Raw genomic sequence first — 22,562 nt, 5'->3', positions numbered from 1 at the left:
CATTGTCAGAGAATAGAGGATTTAGTTAACTGGACATTTGGGAGAAAATAGGTTTAAACTGAAGATCTCTAAATTTGAGGGTTCTCAAAATGTGGTACCTAGACGAGTATCATCAACATCACTTGTAAACTTTTTAAAAAGTGCAAATTTGTGGACTCCCTACCCCAGACTAACTGAATTAATAACTCTGTGGGTGGGGCCCAGCAACCTGTTTTTATTAGGATCTCCATGAAATTCTGTTGCAGGCTAAAGTTTGAGAACCATAGCTTCAATTCAATCCCTTGTTGAAACCTTCCTATATTGCCCACTATCCTGCTTCCTAAAGTTCACATATAAAATGTAACAGAATCTTTCTTTGACTCGAAAATTCTGAAAAGTCTCAGGTATTATTTTAAAAATACCACTCTTAACTTGGCCTAGAAATGCAAAAGAATGTACACTGACCCCAGGTGATGTTCTAAATATTCCTTTTTAAATAAAGATATACTTGATTGAAGCTCATTTTCTTGTGGTTTGATTATGTCTCCTATGGCAGAGGGCAGCAACAATTCTGGTAACTGTAGCATGGGTTTCAGTTAGCCTTTAAAATTTATAGCTCATTGATTTGTAATTCATGATACTATAGGCATGAAGCCTCAGAAAAGGATAAGTCAACTAACCACTTAGAAAAACAGTTTATAGGAATTATGTTTAAAGATAATTGCACTTAGCAAACACTTAAATTGCACTCATATACTCATTCCAAGTGTGACTTGGAATAGATATTTATTATTCAGTCATTGGGCCCAAATCCATCAGGTAATCTCCTTAGCTATACCTCTAATTTATAAGCAAATGTATTAGCTACATAAAGTTAAAAGCAGCAAATCTCTATTTGAAAAGAAATATATTAGATATTTCCAGTATTCATTTGAGTCTTCTCACATCTTATCCCTGAACCCCTTGCCAATCACTTAATTTATTTTTCCATATTTTATCACTCCCATTTCCAGGAATTAGAGCACATTTTTTTTTCATACTACTTTGAGCAGTTGCATGCTTAAGTTCTTCTGTAGGTGCACAAAAATGACATCTCAATTTATGAAAGTATATGTTCTGAAGTGAGACTTAGTCTTATGCAATAAGATCAAGGTAACTAAATACACACCCAAAGTTGATGCCTCTGGCCAGGGGGACTCAGCTTGAAAAATGCACCGTAGAAGGACACAATGTTCTTGTGGAAAGAGTACTTCTTCAAAAGGTTGAGTTCAGTCCTGAGATCCTCTTCTTCATCCTATAGAATAAGGATAGTAAAATTCCTAAGCTATGCCACTCAATGACTATGGTATCCTAAGCTATAGTAGATCAAAGAAGGAGAATCTTATGGCAACCCTTTATACCCCACAGCAATGTATTATAATAAAATCCCAACTAGAATTCTCAGAATGGAGATGTGGGGTTAACTGGGAATTTGGGAGAAGATAAAGGTCAATTGAGTATCTTTTAATTCAATGGTTCTTAAAGTATGATCCCTGGACCAGCAGTGACCACCGTATGAAGTTTGCACTAAATGGAATCACCCAATTAAACTGAAAAATTCAATGGTTTTAGTATATTAATAAAATTATTCAACCATAAGAACATTTTTGTCAACCCAAAAGGAAATCCCATACTCTTTAGCTATCACCCCCAAATTCTGCCACCACATCCCAGCTTCAAGCAACCACAAACATTTTTTATATCTCTATAGATTTATCTATCCTTAACATTGTATATAAACGAAAATAATATAGTATATAAACTTTTATGACTAGTTTGTTTTCCCCCCAGGGTTCATCCATGTTGTAATACATATCAGTATTTCATTCTTTTTTATTTACCATTCATCAACTGAATGAGTTATTTCTACGTTTTATCTAGTATGAATAATGCTGCTATGAACATTCATTTCAATTTTAGTGTAGATATATATTTTCATTTCCCTTTGGTATATACCTAGGAGTAAAATGGTTGGGTCCAATGGTAATGCTGTATTTAACATTTTGATGAAATGTCAAACTGTTTTCCATAGTGGCTACACCATTTTACATTCCCAAATGAATGATGGTTCTCATTTCTCTATACCCTCACCTCACGCTCATTATTTTCTGTTTAATTATTATAACATCATAGTGGGTGTAAAGTGATAATCTCATTGTAGTTTTGATTTGCAATTCCCTGAAGACTGATGGAGTTAAGGATCTTTTCATTGGCTTACTAGCCATTTTATGATCATCAGAGGCGTATCTAATAAAATATCTTTGCCCCTATTTTTAAGTTGGATCACTTGTCTTTTTAGTATTGAATTGTAAGATTTATTTATATATTCTATATATAAGTACTTTATAAGATACATGATTTGCAATTATTTTCTCCCATTCTGTGGGCAGTCATTTACTTTCATGATAGTGTCTTTTGAGGCACAAAATTTTACTGTAAAGTTAAAAAATTTAAAAAAATTAAATTTTGATGAAGTCCAACTTATCGATTCCTTATTTTGTTGTTTGTACTTTTGGTGTCACATCTAAGGCTTTCTTGTCAAATCCAAAGTCACCAAATCAACTCCAATTTTTTCTTCCAAACATTTTATAGTTTTAGCTCTTACATTTAGGTTTTTTATCCATTTTGAATTAATTTTCATAGAAAGCAGGGGACCAATTTCATTCTTTTACCTGTGGATATCTAGTTACCTCAGCATTATTTGTTGAAAAGTCAAGTCTTTCCCTATAAATCGTGTTTTCATTCATGTTGAAAATTAGTTGATCACAGATATATGGAAATAATTATATTTCACTGATCTATGTCGAAAAAGCAAGAGAGTTCCAGAAATACATCTATTTTTGCTTTACTGACTATGCCAAAGCCTTTGACTGTGTGGATCACAATAAACTGTGGAAAATTCTGAAAGAGATGGGAATACCAGACCACCTGACCTGCCTCTTGAGAAATCTATATGCAGGTCAGGAAGCAACAGTTAGAACTGAACATGGAACAACAGACTGGTTCTAAATAGGAAAAGGAGTACATTAAGGCTGTATATTGTCACCCTGCTTATTTAACTTATATGCAGAGTACATCATGAGAAACACTGGACTGGAAGAAGCACAAGCTGGAATCAAGACTACCAGGAGAAATATCAATAACCTCAGATATGCAGATGACACCACCCTTATGGCAGAAAGTGAAGAAGAATTAAAGAGCCTCTTGATAAAAGTGAAAGAGGAGAGTGAAAAAGTTGGCTTAAAGCTCAACATTCAGAAAACTAAGATCATGGCATCTGGTCCCATCACTTGATGGCAAATAGATGGGGAAACAGTGGCTGACTTTATTTTTGGGGGGCTCCAGAATCATTGCAGATGGTGATTGCAGCCATGAAATTAAAAGATGCTTACTCCTTGGAAGGAAAGTTATGACCAACCTAGACAGCATATTAAAAAGCAACAAAGGTCCGTCTAGTCAAGGCTATGGCTTTTCCAAAGTAGTCACGTATGGATGTGAGAATTGGACTATAAAGAAAGCTGAGTGCTGAAGAATTGATGATTTTGGACTGTGGTGTTAGAGAAGACTCTTGAGAGTCCCTTGGACTGCAAGGAGATCCAACCAGTCCATCCTAAAGGAGATCAGTCCTGAGTGTTCATTGGAAGGACTGATGTTGAAGCTGAACCTCCAATACTTTGGCCACCTGATGCAAAGAACTGACTCATTTGAAAAGTTCCTGATTCTGGGATTGAGAGCAGGAGGTGAAGGTGACAACAGAGGATGAGATGGTTGGATGGCATCACTGACTCAATGGACATGAGTTTGGGTGGACGCCGGGAGTTGGTGATGGACAGGGAGGCCTGGTGTGCAGCAGTTCATGGGGTCACAAAGAGTTGGACACAACTGAGCGACTGAACTGAACTGATCTATATGTCTATCCTTATGCTTGTACCACGTTGCCTTGATTAACTGAATTTTAAATTTTCTAGTTTGATTTGTCCTACAATTTTAAAAGATACGCTTAAATTCATTATTTTCCTAATCACTACAGTGGTAAATATGTTATAAAGCTAGCTATCAATCCAGTGGTCTGAATTCTTAGTAGCTATAAATTTCATTTCATTGTAAATAAAAAAAGCTCTCCTACAGCATCTATAAAAGTTCAATTTATATAACCTTTTCAGGAATACTCTCACTGTACAGAGTGAGATATATCTGCAGTATGTGAAGAAAAGAAGACTTTTAAAGATAAAGTTATACTCCTATTCTAAAATCCAGTGAAAAAGGATACCTTTGACTTATTCTGGGCAATGAATTAGAACAGGGCCCACTGGCATTAAAAGTAATTAATGGGTGAACCTCTAACTATCTTTAGTTATCCCCAGCATTTCCCTCAATTAACTTGACTTGACAACCTTGAGGTAGTAGAAAATACATCTGTAGAACATTTTTTAGCATTTCCCTAGGATTTTCCAGTGGATTTATTCATAACCATTCAACAACTCTAAAACAAATCTAGACACCTGAATGTCTTTGGGGGACGGGATGGAGCCTTATTTCTCCAGTTGGAAACCCCAACAACAGGATTTGCATTTATTGTGTAATAAAAGCATGAACAATTAAAACAATCACCTGTAGCATGAGAATTATATAGAAGTTCAGGTTCCTGTTTCACCCTAGCCTCCCAAGGAAGCTTGGTTGATAAGTTGCCTTCACATTCCCTTAACCTGTAGGATAAAGGCTGATCCTCGTGGCTTTCATTCTTGCCATATAGGACCCTTAAACTTTCTGCTTCCCTTGTGATGTTGTTATTCTTTGAAATGATAACAATATCTGCCATCATATAGAAATAAACCTTAGAAACTAGTAATTCTAAATGTAGAGGGGTAATCTCAGTTTCTAGCAAGGCACCAAGGTTCTGCTGAGAGAAATATGAACTCATAAAGACTCAATAAATAAGAATGAGATGGTAATGTGAGGATAAGAACACATAGAATAGGTTAAAGAGAAGAGCAGGCCAGATTGAGTCCTTCAACTTGTTTGGTAGTTTGGTATCAAAGAACTTCCTTTTCTTTCTGAGTTAGAAACCTCATGTCCTCAAGCAGGAAGAGAATAGCTGGGCTCCTGGTAACCATGTAGTTGTATTTAACTATACGTTTATTCTTCTCATAGGTAGGCTAAATATTCTGGTGCCATTTTTCCTATGAGAAACCTGACGACTAGAGAGGTAAGACCATTTTTCCAAGTACTTCTTAGCTATTTAGCAGTAGACTTGGCATTGGAACTCATGTTTCTTGACTTCCACACTACTGCTATTTTCGTAAACCCCTGATTAATGAGATGTGTGTGCAAGTCACAAACTTCTTACCCCAAAGGATTCAGGATGATTTAGAGATGCTAACTGGCCAATCAATTATTTTTCTTACTAAAATATATAATCAGAGAACTCAAAGCTCCCAACTAGAAAAAACTTCTAAGAGTGGGTCTCCCACATAAATGTAAACTCCCCCAAAACCAATAAACCAAGATCAGATATGTTTGGAAAGCATTAGTATGTTTGCCATTCTCAATTAACAGGAAGTTGAGCTTGTGAGAAACACATAAGTACATTATATCCATCAGGCCAAGTGGGTAATTTAAAACTCTCACACATATCCCAGTAATATGATGCTATAGCATTTCCTGGCTCAAGGCCAGTTGATCCCAGAGTGGCCTGAATATCCTGCTTTTTGTCAAGAAGAGGCAGCTCAGGATGCCAAAACTTGCATTGCAATTTCACCCAATTCTAAAATCTAAGTGTTTTTCCCTATAGAAAGACTTTAGAGAGAGTTTGGAGATGATCTTCAAATGAATTACCACAAATATTTGATAAAACCAGAATTAGTGAAACAATTTTAATTTTCAAACCTTACCTTTCACAGCTTCTTGATTAACATAAGCATTACCTCTTACATTTAGATATGCTTTGTCTCCCAAGAAACACTGTAAACAAAATAGGAGCCCAGTACTTTTAAACTAATCATGAAACTGTTTACCGATATCTTCTTAATATAACTAGAAAGTTCTTCTGGGTGTGATTATTAATGGAAAAGCTTATTCTTAAATGAGTCTGGAAGCATATTTATTATTAAGATACAAAAGGCTGAAAATATTTGAATACTAGATAGATAACTGCAGGGGAGAAAAATCAAGAAAAAAATATCAGTTATATTGTTAGAGCAAAATTCTCTATTTAGGCCCCCAGAATACTTTGATAGATCACTAACATCTAGATTATCAAGATCTACTGAAAAAGAATTTCCTTTGCCAGAGCTTATTCTAGAGCCAGCAAATTATCAGAGTAATAGAAACTGCTTTGTAAGGCAGTTAAAAAGTTTCAGGTAGAAATCACCTTCATGCATTCAAGTACTGGGCCAGATGTCTGAACACTCAGGCTGGGCAGCCTGTTGCTTTTCTGTCTATGACTGTTCTCTCACACACGAAAAGAGTAGTCTTCATTGGGCTCATACATGATGGCAATGTCTCTAAAAATCTTGATGGGGGAAAAGCTAGTCAGTCCAGAATATCATGTAAAAGGTATGAAAAGAACCTTGCCAAGGCCAATTTTAGACTTCCCTGGTGGCTCAGTCGGTAAGGAATCTGCCTGTAATGTGGGAGACCTGGGTTTGATCCCCCGGTCAGGAAGAACCCCTGGAGAATGGCATGGCAACCCACTCCAGTATTCTTGTCTGGAGAATCTCATGGACAAAGGAACCTGGCAGGCTCCAGTCCATGGGGTTGCAAAGAGTCGGACACAATGAGTGACTAAGCATATAAGGCCAATTTTAGACAAAATTCACTCTTGTTCCCATCATCTCGTTTGTTATTATTCAGCTAGTGGGCTATATCTGCTGTGAATTTACTTAGTCCTTCATCTGCAGTCAACACTTACCTGTTCAGGGTACCATTTCTTCCAGGCCCTACTTTCCGAAAGTTGCTAGTGTTCAAATATGATGAATGAATCTATGTCAGTACATTAAAAACATAAATATCACTTTTAGGCAAGAAGAGTTTAGTGGTGGCCTTCTAGAGATAATGATACAATACAAAGGGATTAGTTTAAAGTTGAAAATTAAAGGAAAGATGGCTTGGACGCTAATGAAGGCTTTCAGTACTCACACTGTATCTCCAGCCGACAGACTTTTGATATTTATTCACTCTCACTCGCCTTCCTATTTCAGGTAAAGGGGTCTGCAAAGCCAAGAACAAAACTTTATTAAACGCATTGGTACACTCTGAAAATGATTTATTCTTGAGTACTTTGTGCTTAAGTACTAAATGAAAGAGTAACATAATTCCTCTCTCAATTTTCACTAATAGTTTTAATAAAAAAAATCAGATTCTTATATACACAGAAACTTGGCAAAAAATTCATAGTAACAGATTTAACTGCCATTTATGGAATATTACAATTTGATGATTGTAAAGTGCTATTTCCTCTAACAAACAAGGTAATTGACACTATCTATGGGCTGAACATAATTTTTAACTGTTTCAAGTCAGAGCATTTAAAATGTAGAGTGAAGTAAGCCAGAAGGAAAAACACCAATACAGTATACTAACGCATATATATGGAATTTAGAAAGAGGGTAACAATAACCCTGTGTACGAGACAGCAAGAGACACTGATGTATAGAACAGTCTTATGGACTCTGTGGGAGAGGGAGAGGGTGGGAAGATTTGGGAGAATGGCATTGAAACATGTAAAATATCATGTATGAAATGAGATGCCAGTCCAGGTTCAATGCACGATACTGGATGCTTGGGCTAGTGCACTGGGACGACCCAGAGGGATGGTATGGGGAGGGAGGAGGGAGGAGGGTTCAGGATGGGGAACACATGTATACCTGTGGTGGATTCATTTTGATATTTGGCAAAACGAATACAATGATGTAAAGTTTAAAAATAAAATTTAAAAATTAAAAAAAAAAAGGAAAAAATGTGGGTCAAAGTCTATTAAGTTGAAAAAAAGGGAATACGTATTTTAGAGAGTCTCACTCAAAGAGTACCAAGCTGATTATTTGGAAGTCATGGTTTACAGGGTAAAATAAATCCACAACACCTCAAATTTCATTTGACATTTACGGATGAAACAAAAAACATGCAGCTCTTTAAATAGTTTCATAATAGTTTATATAGTTTAATATAGTTTAAATAGTTCATAATTTAAATAGTTTAAATAATTTCCTGCACAAATTGGAAAAGAACAGTTTATGGCATTGATAACAATTCAGTGACTATATACACTTTTTCAAATATGATATTTTAGAATTTTCTTTTAGGTTATAGTGAAGTGAAAATATCTTGACCTTTGTTATGCTCGTGCTAATATTATCCTGAGAAAGTGAGGTACTCATGCTAAAGAAAGAGGACAGAAATCAGGGCTTAGCATAATCTATGACAATATATTATGACCCATGACACAGCTTTATGAATGTTGGTCAGAACACTGCCAATTAGACTCTCTCTTGTGCATTTGTTAAAAAATACATGAAAAAAAAGTGCATCTCAGACAACTTCTTTTCCTTCTACCTGTCACTGAAAACCTAATGGCCTGAGTTTTCAAAAGGAATTGTTGGGGAGGGAAATAAATACAATAAAACACAGAGGAGTAACACAATATTAGAGGAAATTTACTATTTACTATGCCTGGAAATAGATAATCAACTAGAAATAGACCAGAATATGGATTTTTTCATTTTTATAAAATATAAGAATATATAGGACTTTTGCTGTGATTATAATTTTTATGTGTAAATGTAATAAATCAATAATAAAAATAATGTACTAGTGATAGAAATAATATTAAATTATAAATATAATAAATGCAAATTAAGATAATTATATATAACAATGATGCAAAAAACAAATACAATATTTTCTGAGCTGTTTATCCCGAGACCACAATCCACTAAGCAACAGAATACAGACAGGATGTAATATTACCTTACGAGCATTCATCACTTTCACAGCTGTAAATGCACCAGTCTTTTCATGGAGTCCCTGAAACATAAGATAATAATAAACATTTAATGCTGGCTATATAATCCAGCAATCAAGAAGCAAAGTAAAAAAATAGTAAAATTAAATAAGGTTAAACACTGTAGTCTATTATAAGATATAAAGTATTATAGAGAGATGAACTATAATGTATTATATAAACCAAAGCATCCCAATGAAAAGTAAAAATTTCAGACTGGAGATAGGGAAAAAGGAAATGTTTTGTTGAACATTTTCCAACTGATTATGTGTTACTATGCAGACAGATATTTCTATCGAACTCCTCTTCATATACTAAAAAATGTTTTTTCCATAATTTTCACAGATAAGAGTGACACATAATTAATTCAATGGCCTGTAAACCATTTAGTGTGTCTCAATCATATGAACCATAGATATTTATGAACAGAAGTTCTGAAAGATTCTTTCTTATTGAAAACCCTCTGAGTTCTAAGAACTTGTATTTATACAAAATGCAAGTACAAGTTACAGATTTATAATTTTCAAAAATGAGCTGTACTAGTTTGCATTCCCACCAACAGTGTAAGAGGGTTCCCTTTTCTCCACATCCTCTCCAGCATTTATTATTTGTAGACTTTTGGATCGCAGCCATTCTGACTGGTGTGAAATGGTACCTCATAGTGGTTTTGATTTGCATTTCTCTGATAATGAGTGATGTTGAGCATCTTTTCATGTGTTTGTTAGCCATCTGTATGTCTTCTTTGGAGAAATGTCTATTTAGATCTTTGGCCCATTTTTTGATTGGGTCATTTATTTTTCTGGAGTTGAGCTGTAGGAGTTGCTTGTATATTTTTGAGATTAGTTGTTTGTCGGTTGCTTCATTTGCTATTATTTTCTCCCATTCTGAAGGCTGTCTTTTCACCTTGCTAATAGTTTCCTTTGATGTGCAGAAGCTTTTAAGTTTAATTAGGTCCCATTTGTTTATTTTTGCTTTTATTTCCAATATTCTGGGAGGTGGGTCATAGAGGATCCTGCTGTGATGTATGTCAGAGATAAAAACTGGAAATAGAACTGCCATATGAACCAGCAATCCCACTGCTGGGCATACACACTGAGGAAACCAGAATTGAAAGAGACATGTGTACCCCAATGTTCATCGCAGCACTGTTTATAATAGCCAGGACATGGAAGCAACTAGATGTCCATCAGCAGATGAATGGATAAGAAAGCTGTGGTACATGTACACAATAGAATATTACTCAGCCATTAAAAAGAAAGCATTTGAATTAGTTCTAATGAGGTGGATGAAACTGGAGCCTATTATACAGAGTGAAGTAAGTCAGAAAGAAAAACACCAGTACAGTATACTAATGCATATATATGGAAATTAGAAAGATGGTAATGATGACCCTATATGCAAGACATCAAAAGAGACACAGATATAAAGAACAGTCTTTTGGACTCTGTGGGAGAAGGCGAGGGTGGGATGATTTGAGAGAATAGCATTGAAACATGTATATTATCATATGTGAAACAGATCGCCAGCCCAGGTTCGGTGCATGAGACAGGATGCTCAGGGGTGGTGCACTGGGATAACCCTGAGGGATGGGATGGGGAAGGAGGTGGGAGGGGGGTTCAGGATGGGGAACACATGTACTCCCATGGCTGATTCATGTCAATGTATGGCAAAAACCACTACAATAATGTAAAGTAATTAGCCTCCAATTAAAATTAATTAATTAACTTTAAAAAAAATAAAAAAAATTGAGCACAGAGGTTGGGAATAAGACTTCTTATTTTGTAACTAATGCCTTTTAAAGTATTTCAAGCTGAAGTCATAGAGAAAAATCAGTCTGATATTGATATGAGTAAGGCTTGAACTTGAAACAGATTTTTTTTTCCCTAGGAGACTGCATTCTTTGGCTGGACTGGGTTAGACAATATTTCCCCAGAACTGAGGTTCACCCGTAACTTCAGATTGTGACTTTTCTCAAAAACAGAGTCTTTGCAGATGTAATCCAGTTAAATGAGGTTGTATTAGATTACCATGGTCAATGACTGGTATGTTTATCAGAGAAAGGTGAGGGATATTTGGACACACACAGAAACAGAAGATGGCCATATGAAGACAGGAAGAAAGTGGAGTGATGCAGCTAGAAGCCAAAGGATGCCAAGGATTGCTGGCAACCACTGGAAGCTAGGAAGAGGGAAGGAAGTATTTTTCCCTAGAGCCTTTAGAGGGAGAATGGCTCTGTAGACTTACAGCCTTGAGAACTATGAGAGAATAAATTTCTGATGTTTAAAGCCACCTAATTTGTGGATTTGTTACTGCAAATGTAGTAAAATAATATGGGGGCAAAACAAAGAACTGTCAGTAGTCACAGATCTCAGGTGAAATACAGTCACATTTTTAAACGTACAAAATGATCAGATGAGGGGGTGGTGGTGTTTCTGGACAGTATTTTTAATATCTTGGGTAACGTGCCAAGTGAGTAGCTATGCAAGAGATCAAGATTCCTTGAATTCAGGACAGTGATCCTTAAACATATTGCTTGTCTGTTGTCACACCTCTCATAAAAATATGTGCTTGGAAGTATATGAAAACAAAGTAGAAGTTTTCATAAACTTTAGATGACTCCTACAAGTTTTCTCATCAAAATAAAGCCAACTGATCAAAGAAGCTTGAAAGAAAAGAAGCCCACTCTACCATTACCATCAATGTTACATGAGTGTCAAAACTGTTTTTTCCATGATATGATCGATGGGATTAAATCCTGTACGTTCAAGGTTACTTCAGTCCTACTGAACAAGCCACTGTTTGTAAATGAAAGTTTGTAAATGAAGCCATGTGTCACAAATAGATCAGTAGGCTTTCAAAGAAATAAAGTAACTCTAGAAACACTAGCATTTTGAATTGAACTAGGCATTAAGAAGCTATACTGGTTAAATGGTTGAAGCACTGATGAGAAATGGCATGGATTGTTGGTTTCAGTTTGTGGAGTCAGGCCTGTGAGTTGGGTCAAGGTGGTTTTTGTTCAACTGTGTTCTCAAAAAAAAAAAAAAAAAAAAAAAAGCTTAAGTTCTAACTATTGGTATCTCTGAATGTGACCTTTTTTTTTTTTTTTGAAACAGGGCCTTTGCAGATATAAGCAACTTAAGATAACATCATACTGAATTAGGGATGGCCCTATAACCAGTAACTAGTAACAAGGGGAAATTTTGGACACAGATCTCCAGGGAGAATGCCATATGATGACAGAGGCAGAGATTTGACTGGTGTGTCTACAAGGATTATTGTCAATCACCCAAAGCTAGATGAGGCAAGGAATCTTCCTTCCTAGTCCCTCCAGAGGGAGAATAGCCCTATAGACACTTTGATTTTGGAATTCTAGCCTCTAGAATTGCAAGGGAATAAATTCCCTTTCTTTTATGCCATCAAGTTTGTGGTTAATTTGTTATAGCAGACCTCGAAAACTAGTACACAAGGCTAGCCTGATGGAAACTAAGCAAGGGAATGGGGCTGGACTTGGGATAGTGTTCAGAAATTAATGATCAAAGTATAAGGAAATATCTAAAATCAGGTGAGCAGTTTTGGGTGGAGCGTGACAGCTACCAAAGACTAGAATTTTTAAAGGAAACAAAAATATTGTAGGTTATTGATTGATCAGAGAAAAGTAATTAATATTTTAGATATTAATGCCTTATCAGATAGATGATTTGCAAATATTTTCTCCCATTCCGTAGGTTGCCTTTTCATCGTGCTGATGGTTTCTTCTGCTATGCAGAAAGTTTTTTGCTTGATGTAGTCCCACTTCATTATTTTTGCTTTTGTTGCTTGTGCTTTTGCTGTCATATCCAAAAAATCCTTTTGAAGACCAATGTTAAGAAGTTTTTCCCACTATGTTACCTTCTCAGGAGCTTTACAACTTCAGGTTAAGTCTTTAACGCATTTTGCGTTAACTTTCGAAGTAGGGTAAGAAAAGGTCCAACTTTAATCTCTTGCATGTGGAAATTTAAATATGTTGGAAACTCCCACATTAATTTATAGATCTGGGAGAAAGTATATATTAAAACTTTTATCTATGTAGCCCTTATCAGGACACAGAAAGTACTGTTTTTCTAATTATTCACATAAACACTTTCTAGTCAAAGTTTACTCACATCTGTATGCACAAATATAACATGCTGGAAACTGGTTCTCACACAGCCTTTAGAGGAGTTGAAATGTTTACCCCTTGATTCTAAGAGGTCTTGTGAGCCAAACTACTATCCTGTGCAACACAAATAGTTGGCATGTTAGCAAAGTGAAGGGCAGGGAATCCTGGCATGTGGCAAGATCTACAGTGAGTAAACCACAAAATTTTTAAACATATAGAATACACAGCCATCACATTCATGACATATATTAGTGATATACCGTCTTTAAAAGGTGCCACCAATTGCCATAGAACAGAGAAAATCAACTTGGCTCCATCTTTATTATCTGGGTTTTATTCTCTCAACTGAAAACTACAATTTTTTTTCTGGTGAGACAAGGTATTCTAATGTGAAGTCTTAAAAAAACATGCTCACTATGTCTATAGAGGAATTAAACCCCAGATTGTGGAACCAAGCACAGGGTTAACATGCCTAACCATTATGCAAGTTTTCGTAGATGTCTAGAATATCCAGGCAACAAATGGGGTTGACTACTTTCTGTATCTTGACTTTTAAAATATTTTTTATTTTAAATAGTAATTTCAGACTTAGAGAAAAGTTTTAAAGATAGTACAGTGTTTCTCTATATCCTTTACACTGTTTCTTTTAAATGTTAACATCTTAATGACCATGGCACAACTGTCAAAACTAAGAAATTAATATTGGTCTAATACTATTAACGACATTATAATCTTTATTAGGATTTCCTCAGTCTCCCCACTAATGTCCTTTTTGTCAGACCCAAATTGGGATCCTGCCTTCTATTTAGTTGTTATGTCTCCTTAGGCTCTTGTAATCTGTGATAGTCCTAAGTCTTTTCTGTTTTTCATGAGCTTGACACTTTTCAGAAGTACAGTCAAGTATTCTGTAGAACGTCCCTAACTTTGGGTTTGTCTGATGTTTTCTCATGACTAGACTGAGGTCACGGGTTTGAGGAAAGAACACCACGGGAGTGAAGTGCCCTTCTCATCACATCATGTCACAAGTACATGGTATGACCACAACTGATCATTGGTGATATTAACCTAGATCACTTGGTTTAAGTGATGTCTGCTAGGTTTCTTTTTTCCCTATTTCCCCCTCTCATATTCTATTCATTCTAACAATCAGAAGTGATTGATGTTGGTTTTAAAGAGGAATAACACTATTCTTGAGCATTTATGTAGAGAACCTAGACATCATCTTGAGATAAACTATTTGTTTAGTGGTGCCATCTTGTGGTTCATTGACTACATAGAAGTTGTTATAAGATCTTGATTTTAGCTGAAGGTCATGTTGTCATAAGCAGATTGCCTATCAAATAAGATGTTGAACCAGGACCAGCAAATTCTATTTCTAGGATGTGCCTTTTTTCAGTTACACTTTATGCTTTGTGAAAAATTAATTTAAAACACCATTTGTTGAAAACACACATAGAGAATGCTAAGAAAGGAGTTTGGTTTTTAATCCTAGATTGAACGTTAAATAATCTCACATTTCTCACTGGTCTTAGTGAATATTATAAAGGAAAATCACAAAGAAAACCTTAAATTATAAATGTGGGGTTTTTTGGTCTGAGTTTCCTGCCATCAGTAATTTCAGTACTATCATATAGGAGCTACAACTGCATTATAGTACAATGCTCCCTTAAATAGGGTTTGCAAACTAAGAATTTTTAATTCTCAAGCATCACAGTGCAAGAAGAAGAAAATTCCCCTAGCTTTCGTTCCTACCATAAGAAAAGAAATTTCTGCTTAAATCTTTTGAATATGTTCACAGGCCCTCTCATATTTGAGTAATAGAAGATATGTAGTAACAATGTTTTGTAGCAATTTCCCGACTCTAAGCTCAAGCCTATTAACATCTGGAGTCAAATCACCTATATTTCCACCTTAGGCAACTGTCTGTCTTGTCACCAAGCTCATTTAACTTACATTTCATTATTTATAGATGCAGCTCATATGATACGAATTTTAGGGGCAAAAGAAGATCAACTACTCAAAAAATCCCCCTTCTACTCCACCTCACAATTCACTTCAAAGTATAAAAATCAGTATTATGGCCTCAATTTTATTAAAGAAATGAAACTCTCTTATTATTCAAATGTTAGCTGAAAAAACTGATTTATCATTCTTCATTTGTCATTAACACTTCAGCATGAGTTAGAGGATCAGATTAGATAACTGCAGGAATGGTAATAAACAGTTAAGTGTTGATGGAGGAAGGAAAGTGCTAGAGTCTGAGGAGTTCCAGGAGAGATTGCTCCTCAACCATAATGAAGGCAGCAAGTGTCTAGAATGGGGAGCAAGGTAAAGGTGTCTGAGAAGAGACTCTAAAAGTGTGGAGGGAGAAAAAAAAAAGAGGGGGTGGAGAGGAGAGGTAAAGAGACAAAATATGCCAAGTCACAATTTTACTGGAGGAATTTACAGTGTTTAAGATGTATATTAAACTTCTAGGAGGGCCTAGAGGAGCTATTCCACATTCAAGGTCGGGAGAGGCGGCGGTGAGGAGATACCCCTCGTCCGAGGTAAGGAGCAGCAGCTGCGCTTTGCTGGAGCAGCCGTGAAGAGATACCCCACGTCCAGGGTAAGAGAAACCCAAGTAAGATGGAGGTGCTGCAAGAGGGCATCAGAGGGTAGACACACTGAAACCATAATCACAGAAAACTAGTCAATCTAATCACACTAGGACCACAGTCTTGTCTAACTCAATGAAACTAAGCCATGCCTGTGGGGCAACCCAAGACGGGCGGGTCATGGTGGAGAGATCTGACACAGTATGGTCCTCTGGAGAAGGGAATGGCAAACCATTTCAGTATTCTTGCCTGGAGAACCCCATGAACAGTATGAAAAGGCAAAATGATAGGATACTGAAAGAGGAACTCCCCAGGTCAGTAGGTGCCCAATATGCTACTGGAGATCAGTGGAGATATAACTCCAGACAGAATGAAGGGATGGAGTCAAAGCAAAAACAATACCAGGCTGTGGATGTGACTGGTGATAGACGCAAGGTCTGATGCTGTAAAGAGCAATACTGCATAGGAACCTGGAATGTCAGGTCCATGAATCAAGGCAAATTGGAAGTGGTCAAACAGGAGATGGCAAGAGTGAACATCGACATTCTAGGAATCAGTGAACTAAAATGGACAGGAATGGGTGAGTTTAACTCAGATGACCATTATATCTACTACTGAGGGCAGGAATCCCTTAGAAGAAATGGAGAAGCCATCATGGTCAACAAAACAGTCTGAAATGCAGTACTTGGATGCAATCTCAAAAACGACAGAATGATCTCTGTTTGTTTCCAAGGCAAACCATTCAATATCACAGTAATTCAAGTCTATGCCCCAACCAGTAATGCTGAAGAAGCTGAAGTTGAATGGTTCTATGAAGACCTACAAGATCTTTTAGAACTAACACCCCAAAAAAAGATGTCCTTTTCATTATAGGGGACTGGAATGCAAAAGAAGGAAGTCAAGAAACACCTGGAGTAACAGGCAAATTTGGCCTTGGAGTACAGAATGAAGCAGGGCAAAGCCTAATAGAGTTTTGCCAAGAAAATGCACTGGTCATAGCAAACACCCTCTTCCAACAACACAAGAGAAGACTCTACACGTGGACATCACCAGATGCTCAACACCGAAATCAGACTGATTATATTCTTTGCAGCCAAAGATGGAGAAGCTCTATACACTCAACAAAAACAAGACCAGAAGCTGACTGTGGCTCAGATCATAAACTCCTTATTGCCAAATTCAGACTGAAATTGAAGAAAGTAGGGAAAACCACTAGATCATTCAGGTATGACCTAAATCAAATCCCTTATGATTATACAGTGGAAGTGAGAAATAGATTTAAGGGATTAGATCTGATAGATAAGAGTGCCTGATGAACTATGGACAGAGGTTCGTGACATTGTACAAGAGACAGGGACAAGACCATCCCCATGGAAAAGAAATGCAAAAAAGCAAAATGGCTGTCTGGGGAGGCCTTACAAATAGCTGTGAAAAGAAGAGAAGTGAAAAGCAAAGGAGAAAAGGAAAGATATAGCATCTGATTGCAGAGTTCCAAAGAATAGCAAGAAGAGATAAGAAAGCCTTCCTCAGCGATCAATGCAAAGAAATAGAGGACAACAACAGAATGGGAAAGAATAGAGATCTCTTCAAGAAAATTAGAGATACCAAGGGAACATTTCATGCAAAGATGGGCTCAATAAAGGACAGAAATGGTATGGACCTAACCGAAGCAGAAGATATTAAGAAGAGGTGGCAAGAATACACAGAAGAACTATACAAAAAATATCTTCACGACCAAGATAATCATGATGATGTGATCACTAACCTAGAGCCAGACATCCTGGAATGTGAAGTCAAGTTGGCCTTAGAAAGCATCACTATGAACAAAGCAAGTGGAGGTGATGGAATTCCAGTGGAGCTATTTCAAATCCTGAAAGATGATGCTGTGAAAGTGCTGCACTCAATATGCCAGCAAATTTGGAAAACTCAGCAGTGGCCATAGGACTGGAAAAGGTCAGTTTTCATCCCAATCCCAAAGAAAGGCAATGCCAAAGAATGCTCAAACTGCCGCACAATTGCACATGCTAGTAAAGTAATGCTCAAAATTCTCCAAACTTCCAGATGTTCAAGCTGGTTTTTGAAAAGGTAGAGGAACCAAAGATAAAATTGCCAACATCTGCTGGATCATGGAAAAAGCAAGAGAGTTCCAGAAAAACATCTCTTTCTGCTTTATTGACTATGCCAAAGCCTTTGACTATGTGGATCACAATAAACTGTGGAAAATTCTGAAAGAGATGGGAATACCAGAGCACCTGACTGGCCTCTTGAGAAACCTATATGCAGATCAGGAAGCAAGAATTAGAACTGGACATGGAACAACAGACTGGTTCCAAATAGGAAAAGGAGTACGTCAAGGCTGTATATTGTCACCCTGCTTATTTAACTTATATGCAGAGTACATCATGAGAAATGCTGGGCTGGAAGAAGCACAAGCTGAAATCAAGATTGCCGGGAGAAATATCAATAACCTCAGATATGCAGATGACACCACCCTTATGGCAGAAAGTGAAGAGGAACTAAAAAGCCTCTTGATGAAGGTGAAAGTGGAGAGTGAAAAAGTTGGCTTAGAGCTCAACACTCAGAAAACGAAGATCATGGCATCTGGTCCCATCACTTCATGGGAAATAGATGGGGAAACAGTGGAAACAGTGTCAGACTTTATTTTTTTTGGCTCCAAAATCACTGCAGATGGTGACTGCAGCCATGAAATTAAAAGACGCTTACTCCTTGGAAGAAAAGTTATGACCAACCTAGATAGCATATTCAAAAGCAGAGACATTACTTTGCCAACAAAGGTCCATTTAGTAAAGGCTGTGGTTTTTCCAGTGGTCATGTATGGATGTAAGAGTTGGACTGTGAAGAAAGCTGATTGCCGAAGAATTGATGCTTTTGAACTGTGGTGTTGGAGAAGACTCTTGAGAGTCCCTTGGACTGCAAGGAGATCCAACCAGTCCATTCTGAAGGAGATCAGCCTGGGATTTCTATGGAGGGAATGATGCTGAAGCTGAAACTCCGGTACTGTGGCCACCTCATGCGAAGAGTTGACTCACTGGAAAAGACCCTGATGCTGGGAGGGATTGGGGGCAGGAGGAGAAGGGGACGACAAAGGATGAGATGGCTGGATGGCATCACTGACTCGATGGATGTGAGTCTGAGTGAACTCTGGGAGTTGGTGATGGACAGGGAGGCCTGGAATGCTGCAGTTCATGGGGTCGCAAAGAGTCGGACACGACTGAGCGACTGAACTGAACTGAACTGAACTGAAGATGTATATATCTGAAACAATTACAGAATGAAACCAAATACAAAGACTACTTAATAACATGAATTCTTGGGTCCCAAATACAGTCTAAATACAGTTTAAAGGGTTTGAGAGAATAAACATATGATACCACATGAAGGTTTTAAAGTCCTAAGAAATTTCTCTAATTTATGATCTCACAACTATTTTCTAGGTTTATACCCTAAAATATAGTAATTAGGACAAATGTATTCTTTTTCCAGGACCATTTGAAATTATCCAGGAAAGAACATAAATTCCTCAATGTATTGATTTCAATTTGGCAATGATTCATGTTCTTATTAATTAATGTAGATAATCAAATAAGCAGTGTTAGTCTTCTTCATAGGAAAAACAAAATTTACTACTGTGCTATTGCTTGTCAATGGCTCCAAGCTCAATTTAAACATTGTGAATCTGTCCTTTGAACAGAAAATGTGATATGTCTCTGAATTTAGGACACTAGTCACATATAAACCATTGTTAAAAGGTATATGTGTCTGCTTCAAACAAAAAAAAAAATTTCAGGACAATCTTTACATACATAACAAAATAAATGAAGGGATGACGATAAAAGAAGTCTGGTTTACAAATGGACTTACACTAGCTTTCATTAAACATCAAACTCTTCAAATATATTTTCTGAAAGTGGAATTACCACATTTCAGATTACTTCCAATTTGAGGAAATATATCAGAAGTAATAAAGCAAGGTCAACTTGCAGATTGGTAATCCAGAATCAAACTATAGCTTAGCCAATGATTACAGAAGAAAATTGGTGGCTTCACTTGTGGCTCAGATGGTTAAGAATCCATCTGCAATGCAAGAGACCTGAGTTTGAACCCTGGGTCAGGAAGATCCCTGGAGAAGGGAATGGCAACCCACTCCAGTATTCTTGCCTGGGAAATCCCATGGACAGAGGAGTCTGGTGGGCTACAGTCCATGGGGTTGCAAAGAGTTGGACATGACTAAGCCACTAAACAACAACAAATTACAAATTGTCAGTATCCTGGTCACTTGAAACTTAGCCTTACTTATTTCTAGTGGACTAGCCAGTCCATTAGGCTTTTATTTTCAGCCAGTCCATCATATTTCCTCTTGGTCACAGTATCTCAAGATTTCCATTTTTGTTTGATAGACTGTCCTCTGCCTTTGGACCTATTCAAATGGAGATAAATAGCTATTCCAGTTACTCATTGTGATTTCTGTTAGGAAATCTAGTATATTAATATAAAAGTGGAAGGAAGGGTAGGGAGAAGGATAGTAGTAGAACAGGGAACAGGTGATATCCCCAGGCAGGGCCCAATATTCTCAAATTCTTTATAAGTATATAGAAGCACACTGGGGCTTCCCTGGTAGCAGAGACAATAAAGAATCTGCCTGTAATGCAGGAAACCCGGATTCAATCCCTGGGTTGGGAAGATCCCATGGAGAAGGGAATGGCAACCCACTCCAGTATTCTTACCTGGAAAATTCCATGGACAGAGGAGCCTGGTGGGCTACCGTCCATGGTGTCGCAAAGAGTCTTGATGATGATAAGCAAGATATATGGGTAAATTAATTTACATGCAGACAATTACAATGGAAAAATAAAGTCAATAAAGTCTAGGTCTCACGCATATAATCATATCAAGGATCAGTCACTCCAACAATAAACTTGGATGAAAAAATAAAAAGTTCTTGAAATTTGGGAATATATGTCTTTCATTTTGGTATCTCTAGTGCCTAGCAGAATGGCTGGTACCCTTTTAATGAATACTAATTAAGGGAATGATGAATACAGTAACTGGGAAGGCTTCCTGGAAGAGGTACAATATCAATTGCACCATGAAGATGTCACAGCATTTGAACAGATTCTGAAGGGCAGGGTGGACCCAGTGAGTGACACACCATGAACAAAGGCTATGAAGTAATGCTGATTAGGAAGGCACAGCCAGCGAAGAAGAAAAGAAAAAAGTGGCAGTGGCCATACAGAGAAGAAAGAAAAAAGAATATGAGAGTGCACCTGTTTTTGTCTTGCCAGAAATTTCAGTCTAAAATTTTTTAAAAAATAAAATCTTGTTTAAAAGAAGACAGAAGTGATCATTGAGAAATCAGTAGTTAGCACTTCATGACTGGCTTTTGTTAGTTCATGGTCTCATGTAAAGCTCAGGTTGGTTAAGGCACTGAAACACCAGCATTGAATCGCAGTAATGATCAATTTCTTGGGGATTACACATTTTAAACCATAACAAATGATTTAAAATAGCAGTTGTGACAGCTGTGTTGGAAAAATCCATCATCCTGCAGCAGTTAATTACCATGTTTTTTTCCCCAGAAAGAACACAAGACAGTCCTTGATGGCCTTGTAATTTTGATTAGGCTAAAAACTTTATTTTTAATAATGCAGTTAAAGGAAACTGCCGTGGAAAGACTGCCAACTATTCAGCAACTCCTACATAGTCCTTCTAGTTATTTGCTTTGCCTTCTGTTGGCAAATCTAAACCACATAATCCCCAGGGCATTCTTTCTTTCTTTTCATTTGGTTTTGTGGTGGCAGAAGGCCACAAGGTACTCACTGCACTCATACCTATTTGGTAACCTTGCTTTTCATTCACACAGTTTTGTCCTTCTAGTCATTTGTTTGTATTCCAGTTTTTTCCTAGCAAACAAACCAAGTGATGCTTCAAGGTCACCAAGACTACAGCCCTAAATGGCATCGACCATGTACTTCATGCTGTGCTGTGGATAACGTGGCTAACAGGATAATTTTCATCATCATTGTGTCTATGCAGAAAAAGAAGGACACGGGGTTCAAGAGAACTTTTAAAGGTTAGCATGCCCATAATCCTGCCTCCAAGCAGGGACTTTCCTTAACCAGTGTTTGAGATGGGAAGTAATGGTAGTTTGGTTATTTGAAAGTCTTTTCCTTTGCTTCCCCATTTAGTCTTCATCACTACCAACAAGCTCAAGAACCCCAAAGGGACAGATGAATTTGGAGCTGTCAGAGTTTAGAGGTGTGGCCGATACTGGAGAGGATCTAGCACAGATGATGAATGGGTCGAGTTGGGGAACATATAAGGAAACGTGTCAATCACTCTACACCCCACCAGTTATCCATCAGGAAGATTTATTTACTCTAAAAATTGCCAAAGGAAGAGATGCAGCCTGTTTGGGGAGCTCCTTAAAGGAATTCCATAGACTTTAGATTTGCTTTTAAATGCTGTAAGGAACTCACAGATGTGTACATATTTGATAAGTGCTATTTGATAATTAAGATTATTAAGACACAATTTTTATAATTCCCTTAAAATCTAGTATGCACAGTACAGGGCCACAAAAATTGTGTTCATTAAATTTATTGAGGGGAATAATTGACAAGAGGCACTAAAGAGAGTCTCTAATTTGATATTTACATGAGCATCCCGTCACCACAAAGGTCTTGATACAACCAAATGTACCAAAGTTGAAAAATTCTTTTTGGGTGTGACTTTCTCCTTTTGGAGTGAATTCAGAATAAGCAGGAGCAGATATTTCTGGCTTTGAGAAAATGGA

At 37.1% G+C, this 22,562-nt stretch overlaps 1 protein-coding gene across 2 annotated transcripts in view; it reads right to left on the bottom strand.

Annotated features, from left to right (window-relative positions):
* NRK (Nik related kinase) overlaps positions 1-22,562 on the bottom strand; it is a 128,521-nt gene that overhangs the window by 59,384 nt on the left and 46,575 nt on the right. For both annotated transcript variants that reach the window (XM_061409326.1, XM_061409325.1), the window contains exons 3-5: positions 8,983-9,039; positions 7,156-7,227; positions 1,148-1,273 (exon numbers count right to left, since the gene is read on the bottom strand). In XM_061409326.1, the coding sequence (XP_061265310.1) occupies positions 1,148-1,273; positions 7,156-7,227; positions 8,983-9,039 (255 nt within the window). The remainder of the gene's footprint in view (positions 1-1,147; positions 1,274-7,155; positions 7,228-8,982; positions 9,040-22,562) is intronic.

Source organism: Bos javanicus, chromosome X (genome assembly GCF_032452875.1).
Source record: "Bos javanicus breed banteng chromosome X, ARS-OSU_banteng_1.0, whole genome shotgun sequence".
Taxonomy (NCBI): Eukaryota; Metazoa; Chordata; class Mammalia; order Artiodactyla; family Bovidae; genus Bos; species Bos javanicus.
The sequence above is the reverse complement of the archived record's forward strand: the minus strand, read 5'-3'. Positions and strand labels throughout refer to the sequence as shown.